General features: G+C 40.1%; 1 gene segment (V, D, J or C); it reads right to left on the bottom strand.

The window, feature by feature from the left end:
- Positions 1-3,140: 3,140 nt before the first annotated feature.
- On the bottom strand, positions 3,141-21,455 carry LOC140492681 (Ig heavy chain C region-like). The segment is given in 7 exon segments: positions 3,141-3,541; positions 3,997-4,305; positions 6,242-6,547; positions 9,650-9,955; positions 20,079-20,122; positions 20,977-21,277; positions 21,407-21,455. Coding segments are annotated over 7 exon segments (1,707 nt in total).
- Between the last annotated feature and the right edge of the window lie 1,266 nt (positions 21,456-22,721).

Below are 22,721 nucleotides of genomic sequence, written 5' to 3'. Positions count from 1 at the left end.
CACGCTGATAAACTGAAGTAATCTCACTGTTAGAGTCAGCAACAGGACAGATTGTAGATTGGGAATTCAGAGACCTTGATAAGCAGATCAGGAAAATCAAGGGGGTCCATAATTCATTCACTTAACCTGGAAAAGAGAGATAAAGCAATGACGCAGATATTTATGATCAGGGACTTTCAGACTTAATGTTTATTCAATGGCACACTTCGAGATTTCACAAAACATATTGGGCTGCTTGGCATGAGGAAGATGTGATTATTCTCACCTTCACCAGAGTGACGGCAGCGCTGTAGAAAATACTCAGGAAGAACAAGGTGATGAATGTGGAAGCAGTTGTCCAGATGTTGCTGTTATCATCCTCATAGTCTTCAATCCAAGTGTGATCTATTGAATCTATGAATATAAAACCGAGAGAATGCATTTAGATTGTTTATTGATCCAAATCGATCTATCTCCATCCAAGTCATGTAATTAGAGACCATTACATCTTCATAAAGCAGTCAGGTATTTCTCAAATGTGACTCTTATCTGTATCTATTAGTGCATTATTGACTCTCAGCAATAAATTACAAAGACTAACTGCACATGTTCTTTCTTCATTGTCCATGTCAGAACGTTTTAAATTATTTTTATTTCAATCTATTATTTAAGGATATTATTATTTGAGGAATGCTGATAACTAATGATTATTTTAATTGAATCATTATATTTTAAATATAGGCTGTGACAGCACTTTAGTTGAAAATTGTGGCCATCACTGAATAAAAGTTCAAATGTGGTTCTCATCTTTATGTATTGGTGACCAATTGCTTGGCAAATCATGAATATAAGTGACATCACAGTCAGGACATTGCTTCATATTTTTGTTTGTAGGATCTGTACATTTAGGAATAAGTGTTTGTACATGTGTCCCTTAATTTATTTGATCTACTGCTTGGTGTGTTTGGTTTTCCTTTAATGTTTGTGTATGTGGTTATGAGAGTCTCTTACTTCACTCTTGCCCATGTTGGAGTCTGTGCATGAATAAACATATTCCGGTTCTTTTACTGCTGGTGTGCTCATGTGTTTGTGTACCTAAATTTTGGTCTTTTCACATTGTGTAAGCATCATCACGCTAATATGCCACTTCGTTGCTGCCCCTATGCTTATCTTGCAATGTCTTTGTGAGTGTTCACTTTTCATTAGTGCTATCTAAAATGTGTGCTTATGTGTCCGTTTCAGATCCTACCTACATTAGGTTATTTTCATGTTTATGCTTAATAAATGTTAGCATGCAATCTTATGCTTTGATGGATGTTTATATTTATATGATGATGTTTGCTTGTGTGACAATCTTTCCCAAACCATCTCCTGAGAAGCTTGTTTGTGTTACTGTTTGTGGATGCTTGCTGATGCTTGTGCCCATTATCCTTATTTAATAAACACCCCTCTATTTGATGATCTATGCACTTGTGTGTCTGCATGTGAGACTCTGAATTTGTGTGTACGTGTGATATTGTATCCATACTGATCAATGTGGTTTAAAAATAACTAATTAAGCTGCCTCTGTATGTTTGTGATTCTGAAAATGGGAAAATTATGATATTAATATTTATCTCTGTGCACTTACATGCCTGTGTGAGTTGACAAGTGGGAGGACATTTTTCGGAATTTGTATCTGTGTTCATGCGTGTATGTCTGCACGCATTGTGCTGTATGAATGTAAATGTATTTGTGTGTTACCGTGTGTCTATGTTTCTCATGGTTATTTGTGAGTACCCCTGTTCATTTGTGCAAATGATTTTCATTCGGTGTATGTGAGTTTTTGTATGAGCTTAGAGAGTGTTCAAGTGCCATTTGCATGTGTGGGTCTGTGTGAGTATGCATGTGTGACATCTTATCTATATGCACTTTGAGTGTGCACATAAATATGTGTCTTTAGGTGAGAGCTCGTATATGTGTCATTACGAGTGTATTTGTGATCATCTCTCTGTATCTGTTCTTATACCAGACTGCAATTTTTATTATTCTAATTTATTGTTCGAATTTTAATGGATTGCCCATAATTAGATCTGACCTTGGTGTTGTCGGAAACATTTCCCGTCGTCATGGAGAGATAAGTCTTTTATGAGCAACACTTCTGTTGCAATGATAGAATTTCTGTCTCTGAGAGAAAAGTCTTGAGTTCAAATCCTCACTGCCCCAGATATAACATTTCTGAATATATTTATTAGAAAATCTCTACTTGAGTTCTGTATGTGAAACAAAATGATATCAGGTATTCGAATACCAGAATTGATCCCATGTGCTCCAGAAAACTGAGACAAACCTATGGAATACAAATCGGGACGATGCAAACACCAGTTTTGGATTATGGGAATCAATGTTAATCATTTGTTAACAGAGCCAAGCATGTCCAACATGCTTCAAAGGTATTATTTTGCATGGAAATGTTAAGTCTTTGGACAGTAAGCAAGAAGCTGACTGTTCCTGTTAGCAACTGGGTTACATTACAGAGGACATCTTCCATGAAAACTCTTCACAGGGAGCAAGAGGACAGACCATTCATCGTTCCCCTCCCCTCTGCTTCACAACAACTTATCTGTTGATTCTCTTTGGTGTGAAAGTGAAGATACATTCTGTCAACTCATGCGCTGGTGCAAGATCCCTGGCAGTTCCCCAGAAACAAAGGTTACATTCAAACTGTTCTGAACTATTTACGATTGGTATGTTCCAATCAAATTTAATTTTAACGTGTCTTAAATTTACATTTCCAATTGGTGCAATGTGGCAGTTTAAAACTGACATGAATTTTGTAAGAGTGTCCAATCGGGGGAATCAAGAACACCAAGTTCATAACTCGTGCTCTACCCTTGACATAAAATGGACATTGAAAGATTTTGTCACAGAGGGATTTAGGATGGATAAGGTATTTGGCGGAATCATGCAATGAGTGATCTTTACTCTGTCTCTGACCCAGGGTGTATCTGAGCAGAGAACATTAACTGCACAAGACACTTGTCCTAGACCTGTTAATAATCCACTTTAACTACACAGATGGAATGGAAGTCAGGGTGGGAAACAATTAATTTAGTATTTAACTCACAACTGGAGGGGAAAAAAACACTTCTATTACTTCTGTTGAAATATTAAATGCAACTTTGAGATTTTTATTGACATGAATTAACAGTGTCCATCAGTGCAAGCGAAATGTTTACAAAACTCGGTTTACCGCTGGATTTATCGACTGTTCTGTTGATGATCTTCAGTGGAATCGCTTCATGCCCCACCACACAGGAGTAAGAAGCACCGCTGGCCCACTCCTCCGCTGTAATGGATAACAGGCTGTACATGAAGAAGGAGATGTTGTCACTCTCCGCCATCACCTCAGTGTTCTTGTAGTTACTGGGATTCACCGGCTTGTCATTGTTTGTCCACTTGACGAAGATTTCTCGGGGGGAGAAACCTCTCACTAAACAGGTGATGGAGAGAAACCTCTGAGCGGAGATTTCTTCTGTTGGTGGCAGGAGGACCGACACTGATGGTTCCAGCGGATTAATCACTGCAGAATATTTGAGACAAATAGAAATCAACCAAAAAAATCCTGAACCAATATCACAATTGCACTAAATATTAAAATATACCATGTTTAATTTGGGATTTATTCAATTCCGTTTACTAAAGGAGCAGAATGGTACACATTCTGTCCAGTTAAAAAAAGTAGAGTTTCATGTGAAAGTTGCCTCCATGTTTCCAGCCCACAACAAGGACATTCTGTCCACCTGTCATTGCTGATGGTGACGTCAAAACCCAGGCTTCTTCCCACTTTATCTGACTTAATCAGAATACAAAATCCTTTGGTCCATCTTTTTCTTAATCAACTACCTAACTATCCTGCCTTCAGATGTATCATTAATACTCCAATGGTGTTTGTTCATTACCAATCAAAGCCTGACATTGATGTAACTGGATCTGGATTACACATGGGATCCTTTGTGTTTTTATCTCACCGCTCACCTTTCTCCTTGTGGATGGAGTCTCTCAGCGGAGTCGGTAGATTCTGATGGTACACTACACATTCAAAAGTAACACCACTCAGCCAGGCTTCAGTAGAAATGTCTAATTTGCTGATCACGCTTTCGGGATTCTGTCCAGGCTGGTCAGCAATCTCTGTTTTCAGAGGCTTCTTTTCTTGTTTCCAGGTCACGTTGACTCCAGAAGGAAGATTGGACACAACGCAGGTTAACGTCACCGTCGCCTCCAGTAAGACTTGTTCTACTGGCGGTGGGAGGATTTTAACGCTGTTAGGGTGGCACTCGGTATCTTCTATGAAAGAAAAATCAATGTCAATGAAAAATGCCCCTTTATGATACAAACAGCCAATCTTCAGATTACTTCTTCACAGGGTGAAGACACCACCTTCAAAATGGCAACTCCAACTATTGTTGAAACGATGCTTACTGTTGTTGATGTATTTTGATTTCTGAAAGCATTTGTGATTACCTATGACATACCCTGTGTAATTACTCCTAAAGAACACTGGCCTTGTAACAAGTGAAACCTGAAAAAAATAAAATGATCGAAGATACCATCATGTAACCCATGGAATTACCTTTCTTTCAGAGTCTGTCTCTCACGTAACACCATCTATTGATACTTGTGACAAGAGTAATCTCAATATAATGAGTTCATTTCCATGTTCATAACCCTTAGGTGCAAATGCTGCTGCTCATGCTGACTGCCAAATCACATCCTACATTTTAGACAAATTATAATAAATAATAATTATTCTCTTTGCAGAGTTCTAAAGTGTTACAGGAGTGGTGAACAGTCATGGAAATTCTGTTCATTATATTTAACGTGATCAAAAATACTTTGCGTTATTGGTGTGATGTCATTCTCTAATTTATGCCATTGTTCCTCGTGAGCTGTGTTTGGAGTAGATCGGAAAACAAGACATTGAGTACAGCATTGGATATCGAAAAGGACACCCATCTCCTTCAGTCTTTCCCTCCATTCAGTTTGTTTATAACTGGTCTGTACTTTAACTTTATTTACTAAGGTGCGTTTTTTTAATTTCTTCATAGAGCAGGGGAGAAAAAAACAAACAAAAGCGTCTTAAATTGATCTACAAACGCGATGGAAATGTGCACTAATTTTATAGACATCCACTACTCACTAGGTAAACATCGCTACCCCAAACCAGGCTAAATGAGCCTGTCTCGAGTTCCTCGTTCATTCATCCCTATTGGACCGTTCTTACCAGAATTTATTCTCCTGCCTCATCCACTAATTGCAGAGACCATCTTAAAGAAGCTCAGTGAGATCACGTTTATCCCAGTTGATGTGATACCCACTTGGTCTGTGGTCTGATCCCATAAATGAAGTTAAAGAGCTCAGTACCAGATAAAAATCGATGTCGTACAATGTCCAAGGCCAACAGGTCATTCCTGAGCAGGGAATGAAGCATTGAACGCATTTTGATTTATTTTCAAGTAAGGGTCACTGCCTATTTTAACCACGTCTTTTTGAGACCACAACATCAAAAGATAGAGGATCAGAATAAGGCTGTACGGCCAATCCAGAGCTTAGATCAGAATGATGCTGGAAAAGCACAACAGGTCAGGCAGCATCCGACGAGCAGGAAAATCGACGTTTCGGGCTAAATCCATTCTACTGTTTTGTCTAAACAAGAGCCGATCTATCTCTGGCTTGAATACACACAATAGCCTGGCCTCCACAGCCCTCTGCAGCAACAAGTTCCACAGCCTCATCACCCTCTGGCTGAAGACATTTCTCCCCACATCTCAGTTCTAAACGGTGCCCCTTTGACCCTGAGACTGTGCCCTTGGGTCCTAGTCTGGCCTACCAGTCAAAACATCTATTCCACGTTCACCCGACCTCAGTCTCTCAGTATTTTCTATGTTTCAATCAGATATCTCTCAATATCCCCCTACACCCCCAAACGTATCCTTGAAGCGGTCCTCTGAACGCCTCTCCCAGCATGGTCAGGCAATAAACTATTTAACAAAGCTCACTGTCTATATATCTATCTTCAACAGAGAGGAAACATGCATTTCTGACTTGCCAAAATGTTGAGTCATGAGCAATGCTAATGTAACACTCAAACTGAAATGCGATACGTGGCATGTTGGGAAACGAGAAGCTGTACCGTACTGTTTACTACGCCTGATAAATGAGCATGTTTGATTCACATCTGAGTTCAGAATGATTTGTAGCTCTCTCAGTGTGTGTCTCTTACCCTGGAGTGCGGTGATGTTTTTACTTTGAATGTTCTCTCCATGAGTGACCTGGCAAGTATAGACTGCGCTGTTGAACCATTCACCATAAGGGACCATCAGCCGACTCGTCACCGAGAAGTTCCCGTTTGCCTCACACACGGGATTCGTGAAGAAGCCAGAATCCAAGGGTCGGCCATTTTTCAACCAACTCACGGAGATTGACTTCGGATGGAAATCGATGATTGAACAGACGACGGTTGCAAACTTGCTGCTTGCGATTTCTTCACTGGAGCTCACAGTTAGGACAAGAGTTGGTGGGAGAATACCTAGATCATTCGGAAACACATCGCATAAATTATCTGATGAATTTCAGAACAAATACAATCAGTTCTCATATATCAAGGTTTCTTGTGGTTAATTGATACAAGAATCATAATTGTGCAGAGTGCTGGAGAAGCTGGGATCCACACAGAAAGATCAGCAGGACAATGTGAAAGGCTAAAATTATAGGACACAGCAAGGGAGTCAAGGAGGCAGAGAAACTATAGGCCGGTAACATCAGAAGGGAGATAGCAATGTTGGATGGTATTCGTTTTAATGACAGAGTCTGATGAACAAGGCAGATGAATTACCGGCATAAATGAGGAAATGATGCGGTTGCTATCACGGAGACATATTGAGAGCGGCGCAGGAGTGGCTATTCAACATTCCAGGATTTAGTGCCTTCAGGCGAGACAGGGGAAGATGGAAAAGGATGGGAGCGGGGGTGTGGGGTACAGAATGTTGCTTCTGTCGCAATTCTGACAAGAGTATTTTAAGCTGTAAAGAGAAATGAAATCATGGATACCTCCTCGAACAAAAGGCAAATGGATAGTACTTCAAAACCAAAATACAGCAAACATAACTACTGGGAGAGCACGATAGACCTTACTATAGGTCCAAAAGAGCAAGTGAACATACATGGGAAAATTTCAGAGAAATGTAAATTAAATCGGGGAATGAGAAAAGAGGTTATTAACTTCCTCAACATAGGCTTGGATATTCATTTTATCAAAAATTTAGAGGGAGCAGAATTCTGAAAATGCCCCCAGGAGAATATTTTAACAAAGTATGTGTTTAATACTGAGAATTTTAATCCAAACCTTGCAATAGAGGGGTGAACCTGGACTTAACTTTTAGGAATGAAGTCGACCCAGTGGGTAAAACCTCAATGGTGGAGTACTTTGCAGACAGTGATCGTAAATCAGTTGGATTTCAGATTGTACTGCAAAGGAATAGAAATTGGCCCAAAGTTCTGGAAAGGGGAAGGACAATTTTAGTAAGATCAGGTAATGACTTGACCAGAGTGGACTGGAAGCTGACACTTATTGGTAAATCTGAGTCAGAGCAGTGTGACACATTTAAGAGAGAGATAAGAAAATCACAGGGAGGATATTTCCCAGGAAGCCACTGAGTGGGACCAAGAATGCAGTGGGCTTTCGACACCAAAGGGCATGGAGGGTGAGATAAAGAGAAACAAGGGAGGCTTCCAGTTTAAACTGAAATCTCAAAACAATAGGAATTAGTATGGAGTATAGAACGTGCAAGGGGGAGTTTGAAAGACAGAGGAATTAGAAGAGCAAAAGGGACCATGAGAAAATAATAGCAGTCAAAATAAAGGAAAATATTTTTAAAAGTTACAGGCTCATTCATAATAAAAGAATTATTCTGGAAACAGTAATGCCCATTAAGTGTATTACTGGAGTGGAGCCGGAGGATTAGGTTGTGGTCAAAACGAACGTGTTGTGCCAGTGTTCACTCGGAAGAGGGACAATATGGGGACAGAAAACATGGAGGGGTGTTGTGATGTAGTTTTCAGAAATTAGGACACATGATGTGATGTTCTGTGTTGTCTTGCTGAATGAAAAGTGGTTATATTTCCGGGGCAGATGAAAAGTATACCGAGCTGTTGAGCGATGCAAAGGATGAAATAGTTGGGTCGCTGACAATAATTTCTGGCCACAGCAGTTGTGCCAAGTGAGTGTAGATCAGCCAACGTTGCACTGTCATGCAGGACTAAGGAAGGTATATATAATGAAAACACAGATCTGTCAAGCTCATCTCAGTGGTAGGGAAACTATTGAGAAGTGAAATTAGTCTTCATTTGGAAGATAAATCAACAATTTTCAGCACGGTTTTATTGAGAGGAAGTCATGTGTAAGAATTTGATAGTAGTTTTCAGAGAGATAACTCGATGTCCAGATGATAGAAATAATCAGAGCCAATGGGATCTGCGTTAATTTGACAGATTGGATCGAGAACTGGCTGAGTGGTGGGAGCAGGGGATAATAGTCATCGGGTGTCTGCGTGACTGGAAATCTTTGTCTCCTGGTGTTCTGTAGGGATTGGTTTGATTTCCTTGTTATTTCTCTTACATACCAATGATTAAGACTCAAATTTAGTAGGATTAACCAGTGAATTCACAGATGAAATGAAAACTGTCATGTTGGTAAGTCATGAGCATAATGGCTTTAGATTGCAGGAGGATATCAAAGGGTTGGTTGTATGTGAAGTGAAGTTGCAAATGGAAATTATTCTGCATAAGCATAAGGTGATGTAATTCGGCAGAAGAATCTGTGAGGTATGACGTTTTGAATGGTGGAACCCTGGAAAGGCCTGAGGATCTTTGGTGCATGTACCCACCGATCCCCTATGGTACTGTGTCATCTGGATAAAGAGGCTAAGAAGGTGAAAGGGTATTTTCTTTTATGAGCCGAGACATTGACAATGAAGAGTAGGGAGATGAAAGTGTAACTTAATAGAACACTGGTTAGGCCATACTGAAGCGTTGTGTGCATGTTATCGAAGGAATGTGATTACACTGAAGGCAGTATTGATGAGATTTGCCAGGATCTTGCCTGGGTTGGAGGGTTTTAGTTATGAAACTAGTTTAGATAGACAGGGGTTTTCCTTGGAGCAGAGGAGAATTAGGGAGAAGATTATCATGATGTCTAGAATTATTTTAGGCATAGACAGGGTCAACTGGATGAAACCTTTCCCCTTGATGGATTGATCAATGGCTCAGGGGCACAGGGTGAAGGTAAGGCCAGGAGCTTCCAAGTGGATCTCAGGGGAAAACAAAATCAAACAGAGAGTGGTGTTAGCCTGGAGCTCAGCACCTATAAGTCATGTAGAGACTGAGCCCCTCATAATAAGTATGAAGTATTGCGATGCATCCTTGCAAGGGCAAGTCAAACAAGGCAATGGATCATGTGCTGGCACATGGGACTGGAATAGTTAGGTGGCTGTTATTGGTAGGCGTGAACTGGATGGATCTAAGGGCCTTTTTCCTGTGCTGTATAAGGTTATTCTGTGAAAACGGTTATAAATAATGCCTTCTTCATATTAATCCCAGATGCTCTGTTTATCTCAGTTCCCACAACACATACCTGAACATGGCATTTCTTTGCTCTTGTGTGACCCGCTGTGTTGAACCTCACAGTAGATTTTGCTGGGGCAATCTGCTGCTGACCCGGGCAGGGTTAACTGGCTGCTCAGGGTGTAGGTTCCCTTCTTGTTTCTCACTGATGGATAAGTCTTAAATCCAGTCGTGATTAACTCCCCACCTTTCTTCCAGGTTACCTTGGTGACGTCAGGGGAATAGTCCATCGCCAAACAACCAAAGGTCGCAGAACCGGTGTCGTGCTCCTGACAGGAGGAGACCAGGCCATAAAGCGTGGGGGGAGATGGTGTCTCTACAATAGGATGACCAATTGAGCATGTTAGTTTTTGTTCATTTGACCTTATCAGTTACTCAAATGTATCCTCAGCTGTAAACGTTTGCCAGTATGCTCCCACTGAGTCTACAGCATAACTGGAATTTATTTTTGTTTCCTACCAGTTGCTGATCATGATCATTGGTTCCTTCTTTAGAAACATGCCCTCGACCTTGACCATTGCCATATAATTTAGGAAGAAGAACATCCTGATCCCACCCCAGTAACTTTGAAGAACTCACCAACTGACACTTTTACTGGATTGCTGTGAAGAGCAGAGAAGTTTCACAAAATACAAACTAAGGAAATGCAGATTCATTGAAATTCTACACTGTGTGCAAACAGGCCATTTGGCCCAACAAGTCCACACCCACCCTCTGAAAAGTAACCCATCCAGACCTATTCCCCTACCCTATTATGCTACAGTTAACCCTGACTAATGCACCTAACCTCCCAATCACTGAACACAACATTTGCAATTCCCCCAGCTTGCACATCTTTGGACTGTGGGAGGAAACGCACACAGACATGGGGAGAAAGTGCCAACTCCACGCAGACAGTCACCCGAGGCTGGAATGGAACCCGAGTCCCTAGCACTGTGAGGCAGCAGCGCTAACCACGGAACCAGCGTGCTGCCCCACTAGGTACCGTGCTGCTGGAAATTCCCAACAGCTGGCAGTACCCCCGGAGAAAAATCAGAGTGAATCATAGAACATAGAACATTACAGTGCAATACAGGCCCTTTGGCCCTCGATGTTGCGCCACCCTGTCATACTAATCTGAAGCCCATCCCACCTACACTATTCCATGTATGTCTGTATCCCTAGGTAAAAACAATTACTACAGATGCTGGAAACCAGATTCTGGATTAGTGGTGCTGGAAGAGCACAGCAGTTCAGGCAGCATCCAAGCCTGTCCAATGATGACTTAATCTTGGCGAATCGACTACCGTTGCAGGCAAAGCATTCCATTCCCTTACTACTCAATGAGTAAAGAAACTACCTCTGACATCTGTCTTATACATATCTCCCCTCACTTTAAAGTTGTGTCCCCGCGTGTTTGCTGTCCCCATACTTGGAAATCAGGTCCAGTGAGCCTTCCTCACTTATCAATGCAAGGCAGAATGTTCTCTCTGGGAGGAAGGTCACTGCAGCAGCAGCACAGGCAGGAGCTGAGCATTGGGACGGGGAGGAGGGCTGTCACGGCTGAACTCATGCCAATTGTCTGGAAGTTGAAACATCTAATTTACAATTATCTGAATTCTGGAGGCCTCTGAAAAATGGAGGACCATTAAGGTTCAGAGACTTTGGAGTGTTACAGCTGAGTATTTACGTAAATATGATTTGAGAAATGAACTGGTAATCTTTAACTTTAATAACTATCAAATTGACACGCAGTTCACCACCAAACCTCATCTTTCAGACTAACCACTGCACTTACTTTGTCTAGACCTAAATTTCCACTCACATTGACAAACCCTACCCATTCATGCCCGGAACACACAACCCCTATCACACAAAACACATCCAAGGCAATCCATATTGGTAGTATAGCTGAGAAGAGAGATCTCGGTGTCCATGTACATAGATCCCTAAAAGTTGCCAGCCAGTTTGATAAGAGTTATTTAGAAGGCATACTTTGTGTTGGCTTTCATCGATAGAGGGACTGAGTTTCAGAACCACGAGATTAGGCTGCAGCTGGACAAAACTCTGGTGGGGCCGTACTTAGGAGTATTGTGTACTGTTCTGGTCACCACATTATAGAGAGAATGTGGAAGCTTTGGAAGAGTTCAGAGGAGGTTTACCTGGACATTGTTTGGTATGGCGGGAAGGTTTAATGAGGAAAGGATGAGGGTCTTGAGGCTGTGTTTGTTTGAGAGAAGAAGGTTGAGAGGTGACTTAATTGAGACATAAAAGATAAACAGATGGTGGACAGTGAAAGTCTTTTTCCTTGAATAGTGATGGCTAGCAGGACAGGACATAGATGACAGATGTCAGAGGTTGTTTCTTTACTCAGAGAGGAGTAGGGGCATGGAGCGCACTGCCTGCAACAATAGTACACTCGCCAACTTTAAGGGCATTTAAAAGGTCATTGGATAAACATGGATGAAAATGGAAAAGGGTCGGATAGATAGGCTTCAGATTGGTTCCACAGGTCAGCGCAACATCGAGGGCTGAAGGGCCTGTACTGCACTGTAATGTTCTGTATTCTATATTCCAGATGGACATATGATCTCAATTCCTTTCACTCATTTACACTCCTGCCGCCCTGCACCTGGCCCATGGTGAATCTGGCCCTGACTGCACCTGGCACCATCATTTTCACAACCTCTGACAAAAGCCCACTACCCAAGACATGACCTCAGCCCTTGATCACTGACCTTACATCTTAACCAAGTCAACCTGAGCACATTGCATCCGAGCTCCTTTCGCATCTGTGCTTTACAACCTACCATTTTGCCAGACTCCGAGCTTTGCATTTTGACAACACGTCCACCTGTCACTTCATTACAATGACCTTCCACCCGAAACATCCTGGCACTCTGCCCACCTCTACACTAACCAGCCTGGCATCCTGCCCACCTCTCTATAAACCTGTCTGGCAAAGACAGACCTCCTGCATTTCAGCTCAAACTACCCGTCACCTTTAAGCACAATTTGAACAAATAATCCTGTGACCATTACCATTTACCTTGATGCCACCTTGCCAGACAGAGTGCATGCAAGCTTACCCAGCAGCCAGCCAACACCTCACAGCCTACCAGCCCAAACTCTCCCACATGCCCAATCTAGCCCCTCACTTGCTCACCACCTTCCAACTTTGAGCCTACTCCACCATAAAGTCAGTGAGTCATAAAGTCGTACAGCACAGAAACAATTCCTTTGGTCCAGCTCATCCATGCTGACCAGAGTTCCCAAATTAAACTAATTCCACTTGCCTGCCTTTGGCCCATATCCATCCAGACCTATCCTGTTCCTGTAGCTGTTCAAATGTCTTCTAAATGTTGGACCTATCTCTGCATTTACCACTTCCTCTGGACAGTTACAACATGAAGCCCTAACTCCTGCACTGAGTGCTCTGACCAATGAAGGTACATGTGCAAAACACCTTCAACACACTAGGTACTTGAGACAACGCTTTCAAGAATCTATGAGTCTGAACCCTCAGGTTCCTCAGTGTTCAACATCACTACCCAGTGCCGTACCATTAACTCTGTAAGACACTATGAGTCTGGACCCTCAAGGCCCTGTGTTTAAACATCACTATCCAGTGCCCTACCATTAACTCTAAGTTGTGACCTGATTTATCTTCTCAAAAAGCAACACGTCGTATTCATTTAAATTAAACTCCATCTGCGACTCCTCAGCCCATTGGCCCAGCTGAAGAAGATGTCATTGTACGTTTAGATAACTTTCACTGCCAATTATACCACCAATGTTGGCATTACATGCAAACTTACAAACCATGTCCCATTCAAAGTTTTCATGGCTTTCAACCAATATTGTAGCCTGTTTCCCTTTCTCCCACATATCTGTAGCATTTTTTTAAGGATTGAAGGAATCTATCTCCTTATTGAAATCATTTAATTTTTTGTCCTCAATCAATTTCTGTGGTGGAGAATTCCAAAGGTTCACCATTCTTTTGCTGAATAGTAAACAATTAGGTTCAATGCTATCGAGTGTTGGGAAGATTGGTGAGCAGCAAGATTCATGATGATCCCATGAATGGAATAGCCTTCTAGAGGGGTCGAGGTGCCTTCTTCAGCTTCCATTTTGCATGCTGTCATGTCCCTTCGGCAGCATGTTCCAAAATTGTGATCCTTGAGGATAAGGGCGCACATGTATGTAAATGCTTCTCCTGAAAGCTTTCCTCCAAATCAGACTTCAACTTGACTCTCAACTATTTCCCTGCCCGTTTCCTTTTCCTCAATCACAGCCATGGGACTCACTTCCTACCAGCGCTGTGAATGTGCTAATACCACACAAACTTCAGCAATTCAAATAGACTGATGATAACTGGTTTCTCAAGGCGATATAAAAAGTCTGACACTTCCACACCGGTCTAGAGATTCAAACAACCACTGGAAGAATTGTAAATTATTTGAGGCACTTGTGTGTCTATACAAGATGACATTTTTTCCTTTTGTGTGATGTGACTGTGTTTTCACTGAAGGAACAGAGCTATGTCTTAATCATATAATAGGAATCAAGCATCCCTCATTTTTAGCAAGGCAATCACACATTATATTTCTTTATTCCAGGGAAGTATAGTGTTAAATTAATGAAATATGATGATTGGGATGTTTCAATTGGAAATAGTCAGAGATTTTAAGTTTACTTTCATGAGCAATTAATTCCAGCCTCATTGTTTCACAGTACTCACAGGAATGTCTTTCAGAAATGGTGTCTCCCTTTGTTTACTGAATCAGTAAATCTGGGATAGTTTTTGCTTGTTAATCAAAGGTGTTAAAGAGTTTTAGCCAAAGGGAGACCTGCGGATTTAGCTCACAGACGCTCTATGATCTAAGTAAGTGGTGGAACAGCTTGAGGGGCTGAGTGCCCTCCTCTTGCTCCTACCTTCATTGCTCCTACATTGTTTCATTCATTAAGCTAGCACTGGCGGTGAACACTTTTTATTAAAATATTTCAACAAATTACTTGTTTCACACATGCTTTAAAAAAATTCTGTTGATTATTTGGAACGAGATCATTGACATTTTCTATTTGAGTGATCAAAATAACTTCCACCCAATTACAGCAGCCACTGCACTCTGGAGTGGGTTGTTACTTCATAATAGTTTTTTGTGAAACTCCAGCTCGAGATCAGGGAGCTCAAATTCAATGATTCTCTGATATTTAATATCTCTGAACGTTCGCAATTTGTTCAAATGCATCTTTTCTCTGAAGAACGTGTTTAATCGAACAGAACTTTTTTCAATGAAACAACAAACTTTAAATGCTAGAAAACCAAAATAAAAGACAGAAATTTCTGAAGAAACTCAGCAGGTCCTGTGGAGAGAAGGCAAGGTTAACCTTTCGCATCCAGAGACCCCCTCTTCACCAAATTGTTTTCATGTTTTTGGCACAAGAGCTCACACCTGTTGAGATAAACAGTGATTACGTTGGCTTGACTCCTGTTGGAAAAAGGATTCTTAGCAGAGGTACTGGATGTTCGGAGATAGCAATTGAAGACCAACTGAAAAGCTATCTCCATCTGCTGCAAGTGTTGGATTCAGCGGAACTCCCACCGTACTGAACAATCAAATTCAGCTCCAGCACTGGTTTAATATAAAGTGAGCACTTACTCCATTAACACCATCTAGCGATGCCCAAACGCTTGTGAACAAATATTGATCTGGAAAAGGCTGCTAACTGCCAAAATTCTGTTTAATATCTAAGAGACACAAGTCAGGACAGCGATTGAATACATTTCACTGGCCTCTGTGAGTGGAATTCCAACAAACACCCAAACATCTCAATCTGCTTCCTTGCACTGAAGTAACCTGATAAGAGATGGTGTTACATACCTCTCTAACAGGTTGTAAGTGAACACAGGCCACCTGGCACAGAATCAGGAACACTATACAACATCACAACAGACCTGAACACAATGAGCTCGACACTATCACAGAGAACAAAGCCCACCTGTTCTGACAGTACATAAACCATGTTAGTTATTAACACCTTCCAAAAACCAGGGATTGTTCCAGAATGTTTGTACAATGAAAGTAACATTTCAACATTTATCCAAGAATATTTTGACAGCAGCTCCAAATTGTTCAAACTCTATGGGAATTACAGAGGAATAAAACTAGGAATTGCATTGCCATCAATTCACTGTCACTGGATTCCAACCTCGAACTCCCTTCCTCTTTCCCCCTGTGAATGTTGCTGCACCAGACCGTCTACTTAGTTTGAAAAAGATTAAAATGTTTTGAAGTGTAATATGACCGTTGCCAGTGACATTAAAAGCTGATAATAGGTTTTCAAATAAAAAGATGCAAAAAAATTCTGATTCTACATTGTGCCACTAAATATGTCCTGCATAACTGAGGCATAAAAGAATATATCCAGCATATTTCCATCTGCCTCGCTCAATCAAATATCTCTTGTTGCCAACAACCAATTTCAAAACTCTTGCTAACTGCCTTTTGTTCCTGAAACGTTCGTTCTGCTTAGAACAACATAGTCAGGGCTCTCAATTCTGAGGCACCTAATCGAATATTGTATTTCTGGCCTATAAAAGTGGTTTTGAAGCGCGAGATTAAATTGAACTGTCTGAGATTCAGGGATCCGAACTGGATAACTTACAAATGGCCAGGACCGTTGACAAGTTAGTCAGAGATAGCACTGAAACAAACTGTACAACAGACTAAATCCTAGAGGATACATTGCTCAACTCCTCACGTCACTGTAATTGACCATTCATCCGAGGAACTAACCAGTGGATTAATGTGAACAAGAATGTGTTCACAATGAACATAAATAACCACTGAGTTAATAAACTTAATAAGTCACTGTATTTAACAAAATTATTGAGGTGGGAAATATCACCAATTAAAGCACAGATCTGGAGGAAATGAATTATTCTCTAAATTATTTTTACATATTCTTAAAACGTTCCTTGAACTGTGGAGATTTTGCATGCACTGCATCAAGTCAATACTGCATTCCAGTGTGGAAAGCATTTCTGTTGAAGGAATCAGGGCAAGGTCATTTTCTTGTTAACTGCTTTTAATGAACGAAAATGTTTAAAAAGGTATGAATTGAAAACATGCTTCTGTCTGCAGTTGCCCGCTTTAACAGATGTCTAAGTAAATGTGGGCACTGCTGCCTCACAGATCCAGGTACCCAGGCTCGGTTCCAGCCTTGGGTGACTGCCTATGCGGAGTTTACACAATCTCCCCTGTGTCTGTGTGGAGTTCCTCCCACAATCCAAAGATGTGCATGTCAGGTGAACTGGTCATGCTATATTGTCCATAGTGTTAGGTGCATTAGTCAGGGGTAAATATAGGGTAGGGGAATGGGTCTGGGTGGGTTCCTCTTCAAACGGTCGGTGTGGACTTGTTGGGCCAAATGGCCCGATACAAACTGCAGGAAATCTAATCCAAATGATTGTCACACTTAACTAATGCGAGCAGTTTCCTTCCGATCACTACATTGCAATAAATCGGTCAAGTATTAATTAAAATAAATATTACTCTATTTTCAGTGTCTGAATAAACAATGTGAACTGTTATCCTCTAGTTCATGTCTTCTGCAAATTTGTGAACTCTGCATACGTCTGAACACATCGATGTAAAATGAATTCTCTGCGTTTGCAGCAAGTATTCCCATGGTTTTAAGAGTAGAGTTCCTACCGTATGGAAACAAGCCATTTGGCTCAACAATTCCACACTGACCCTCTGAACAGTAAGTAGCCCACCCAGACCCATTCCCCCTAATTTATATTTACCCCTGACTAATGCACCCTAACCTAGACATCCCTGAACACTATGGCTGTGCTAAATTACACAATCACCTGACTTGCCCATCTTTTGGATTGTGGTAGGAAACCAGAGCGCCCGAAGGAAACCCACGCAGACACAAGGAGAATGTGCAAACTCCACACAGGCAGTCACCCGAGGGTGGAATCGAATTTGGGACCCTGGAGCTGTGAGGCAGCAGTGCCAACCACTGAGCCACCATGCTGCCCTGCGAGTTCATGGGTGGATTATTTTAATTAATTCAAAATTTGGCCTTGGTCACATAATTCACTATAGCAGTTGTTTCCGAAAGAATGACTCTTCAGTTGATGTTTTGTTGTAAAATGTAACTATTTGTTTAAAATGCACAGATTGGGAACACCTAAAGCACTATGCAGATTAAATAATTCAGTTAATGTCTTATTTTTATCCTGCAAATCCAGATTAATCAGGGACATAACAATGAATTAACTCAAGTTACGTGTGAAACTGATCAAAGCAATGAAACTGATCTGTTCTTCATAGAATTGAGCAGAATTTCCAAATGGTCTTTGCCAATGATCTTTTCCAGCCAGAAAAAATATGTATGTAGTGTACAGCGGAATTGAAAGGTGTTTCTTGATCAATTATAACACAGTCATGGCATTTTTGCTCAAGAGCAAGGACTATTAGAACATTAGACTTTTGAAATGCTATTTCTATTTCTCTATGACTTGTAAACTGTTTAAAGACAGACCTTGTGATTGAACTAGATAGTGGAGTTCTAAATTTGGATTGTAAAGCATGGATTAGATTCATACTTAATTATTTATTTTAAGTAAAAATGGCGCCCGAAGGTATCTGTTTTCCCTTCATTTCTAAAACCTTTGCAATTTGCCTTTCACTTAATAGTAGGCTTTATGAAATTTCAACTCGCATGCTGACTGCATTGAATGAGGAACCTGAAGCGGTTCACTGTCACCAACCGTGTAAACATTGCAAAAACAATTAATGAAACCAGAAACGGTTTCCCAAATATAACACATTTAATATTACCCAAGCACAGTCCCTGTTCAACAGAGCAATAATCACCAGATCACAACACGGTGTGTTTGCAGCAGAACCAGCTCTGCAAACATTTTCAACAGAACCAAGAACATGATGTAACCTCACATAAAAAAAACAAATTGAAGTCTAACAAAGCTGCTCAGAATCCAGCAAACTAATGATTACATTGAATTGAAATAACAAGTCAAAACAACAACCTTGTTTGTGAGAGGACTTAACACTTAAAGCTGTAACGTTTCTGGCAACAGTTCAATTTATTTCCAACCTGCACACCCTTCTTGATCATGACAATCTTGTGCAAAGTACAGTAGAGCGGTTGAAGGCATATATTGATTAATCAATTCATGGTCAAAACAAAATTACTTGAATGGACAAATATTACCACATTATAATTTTAAGTTAGTTTCAATTACATAATCTGATCAATTCTGTAGTTTCAGATTTTAGTCCCAAATTTTATTTTGAATGAGGCTACTCAAAACAAAATTCAGCTAGTTTACAATTAGTACTGAGTTTTTTTTAAAAAGTCAATATATTAAAAACTCGTTTTTTTCATTTCTCACACTTCCGGGTTTCTTCCTTAAGTTGGTATTCAGTTACAAATGGATGTAATGTTTTCAATCAAGCAGAGAAAAATGTGTCATATAAGTTTAACAAATGCAGAAATGATTAATGAAAAGCAAAAGAACTTCATAAATATTGGTAATGAACAGTAATCCAGAGAGTCAATCTCCTCACCAGAAAGAAAACACCAATTACAGAAAGCTTGAAAACGCTGATCAATTTCACAAACTGAATAAGAATTCAATGAACTCAATTCAACAGAATCAAGGAAAATAAAATCAGAATCCAATCAACTCAAAACAATAGATTTAAATGAAAGATAATCAGAATCCAACCAATTCAATTCAACAGAATCAAATAAAACAATTTCAAAAGCCAATCAACACAATTCAACAAAACCGAGTAAAATCAAAGTCAGAATACAATTAACACATTTCAAACTGAATCAACTAAAGCAAAGCCAAACTCCAAGCAACTCAATTCAACAAAATCATGTAAAACAAACTCAGATCTAATGCAATATAGCACCGCAAGAAAATTGTATGAGTTTCTAACCTGCTTGTCATCAACAAAAATAACAAAATAAATGAGAAAATATAATCATGGTAAGAACATATATTCAAGAAATGAATAATGATATTTTAGCATATTTTAATCATGTTTGGTAATATCTTGAACATCTTTGAATTCTTAGCGTTTGTTGTTGATAATAAAACTCACAGTCAGGGGGTCACTAACATTAAACATTATTTATAGCTGACAGATTAAGAGACATTAGGTGTTTCAAGTAACCCAGCCACACAGAATGCCCATCTGATCAAAAAAAGAGATACACTGAGCAACTGACTCTATCATCACCATTTTAACTATTTGCTGAGCCTTAACTGAAGTGTATAATCAGTGTGAACAAAAATCAATCCGACCCAAACCAAACTCAGCACAGAATCTGAGTTTCAATTAATTCAGAAATTAGTCACATGAATAGAAAGTTTTTAAAAAGTCACTAGGAAAGTTCAAAGTTCTTACCTGAAGTCACTGTCACCATGGTCCCTTGGCCCCAGTATTCAAGATAGTCACAGTGTTACATTCTCTGGACTGGGTCACACAATAACTAGCTCTGCATAAAACAAATCAAAAATCTACCATCATTTTAAATTTTCAGAACCACAGGCAAAATAAAGTCACGATAAATCTTCATCACATAATTGCGCTTGTGAATTCTGATCATTCTTGATAAACTTTAATACTGTTTTATCCTTCACAGAGTAACACATGAGCTGATTCTCAAAATTCCCAACGGTGTATTGATAATTACCCAACACTTTTACAAATTAAATAATGATACTGGCATTAAACCGCACAGAACTAATACTGCAGTGCAAGTTAAGGCAGTTTGTAGAAGTAATCACTGACTAGTTTCAAACAGTGGAGGCTGAATAGGTTTTTGTATTGATCATAATTGCAGTGTCACCCCAGTTGTACCCACTGTAGTATCACAATGATGTAGAACAGTACACTCATTCTCTGTTCTTTACTCTAGGTCTCAATTTTCATTTGAAAGAGCCATTTAGTACTGATCATGTTTAGAATTAATGCCATAGTTGACATAACAATTAGCAGTGATTTCCTGAGCTGTCAGATATATTAAAACTAACATTTTATCCGAGCATTTAATTGATGGAAGTGTTAGCAGTACATATGACATGCCCAAAACATTGTCCCATTGTGTCACCAGTTTGCTAGTTTAAATGGTACATTTCCTCTTTGATAGTTTTGTAAGAGGCAGCCTGAGGTCTGCTTCAGATCGCAGTTGGTATAATTGCATTTAAAACTCGTACTGACCGTCAGTTTATGATGGAATTGACAAAATGTTCCGTCGAGCTGTTTTTGAACGGGTCCAGCCTGGTTCCTCTTGCTGTGGTCTCTTGCACAGTAATAGATGGCGGTGTCTTCGATCTTCAGGTTCTCCATGTCCAACGCGAAAATGTTGTTTGAATTGTCTTTGGACGCAGTAAATCGATTCTTAATCGCTGGTGCATAGTTACTGCTGGATGAACTATAGTAGCTAACCAGCCACTCCAGACCCTGTCCGGGAACCTGTCGGACCCAGTACATGCCGTAGCTGCTAAGATCGAAGCCGCTGGTTTTACAGGTCAGTTTTAGGCTGCCTCCGGGACGGCCAGTTTCTGCCTCTGGCTGGGTCAAAACAACCTCTGACTGGACACCTTTAGAAAAGAAAACAAATAAACCATGAGCATTAATACAGATTAAATGATGGCTGAGTCTTTTACATTCCTGCGGTAGACTAACATTGAGACAGTGACAAAGACAAGACTTGAACAAAAAACACTCACATGATAAGAAAGTAAGGAATAAACTGAGAAAAATTGTAGACGCAATCATTCTGATAACTTGTGGGAAGCGGTTCTGTCAAGATCTTTCTAAACAGGGCCGATCCAGGAGTGTTGAATTACGGTCTAGTGCCCAGGATTTATATGGCCATCGGAAAGGGCAGGTTTACAGCTTCCGCCTCTTGGTTTCCTGCTGGAGGCTCAGACTGGATCCTGGTCTCAGCCCGAACACATGGGATCATGTATTTACGAGGTTACGCTGAAACATGGACATATACACATCTTGGGATATTTATTTTGCTGAATAGCTTCGTTGGGAGTGTTTTTATTTAAATGGTGGAAGTAAAATTGAGTAGCTTCAGGTCTGTTTCACAGGATAGTTGCAAGTATTTTGTTTAAAAAAAAACAAATTCATTTGGATGTTAGCTCCCTTTATTTCTACATTCATTCACAAGCAGATAAAACTAAAATCAAAGTTCAAACATATTACCAGCTAGTAAAACAATTGAGCTTGTTTTCCCAAGATACTGCCAGTCTCTGTCCCACTACAAAATAATATGTAATTCATACTAAACATTTCAAAATTCAATTTAGACCACTGAACACAGAGTGTGTCCAAAGTGATTATATTTAGAATATTCAATTAGAAGTTAACTCCCTTTAATTCTACATTCCACCACAAGCAGATAAAGCTAAAAAGAACTTCAATAATAGTATTAACCAACAAAATTAGTGACTTTATTTTTGCTGTCACTCAAAGTCTCTCTCCCTCTCACTTTACAAAATAAGATACCATTTCTAATCTGCGTTTCTAAATTCAGTTTAGGCAACATAATATGGAGCATGTCTAAAGTGATTATGTTCAGAAGGTGAGTGTGTGTCACTAAACAGTTTGGACCCGGAGATTAGAAGCACCTCCTTACATTGCAGAATGTCTCTCCCTGCAGCTTTTTTTTCAAATTGCTCCGACCCTAAAATGCATAATAAAGGAAAGCTGTGTGCCTGAGAAACAAAAAGTGAGTTGGCAGTGATACATAACACCGAGGTAAACTTTTGAAAGAGCATCTAATGAACAGTCCATAGATCCATATCTAACAGACTGGGTACATCAGGAATGTTTGGTTAAATTAGAGAGTATTACAATAATCATTACCACGGATGTAGGTTATAAACAGTACATGTCTCTGCTCACTGATAGCTCTGAAAGGGGCAGATAACTCATGAAAATCAGTAAAAATTCGCTGTTACACTCAGTTTTAATGAGATGCATGAATCCGAGAATGGTGCAACAAGTGTTGTGAGTTTGAACCAATTCAAT

The sequence above is a fragment of the Chiloscyllium punctatum genome, chromosome 21 (assembly GCF_047496795.1).
Source record: "Chiloscyllium punctatum isolate Juve2018m chromosome 21, sChiPun1.3, whole genome shotgun sequence".
NCBI lineage: Eukaryota > Metazoa > Chordata > Chondrichthyes > Orectolobiformes > Hemiscylliidae > Chiloscyllium > Chiloscyllium punctatum.
The sequence above is the reverse complement of the archived record's forward strand: the minus strand, read 5'-3'. Positions and strand labels throughout refer to the sequence as shown.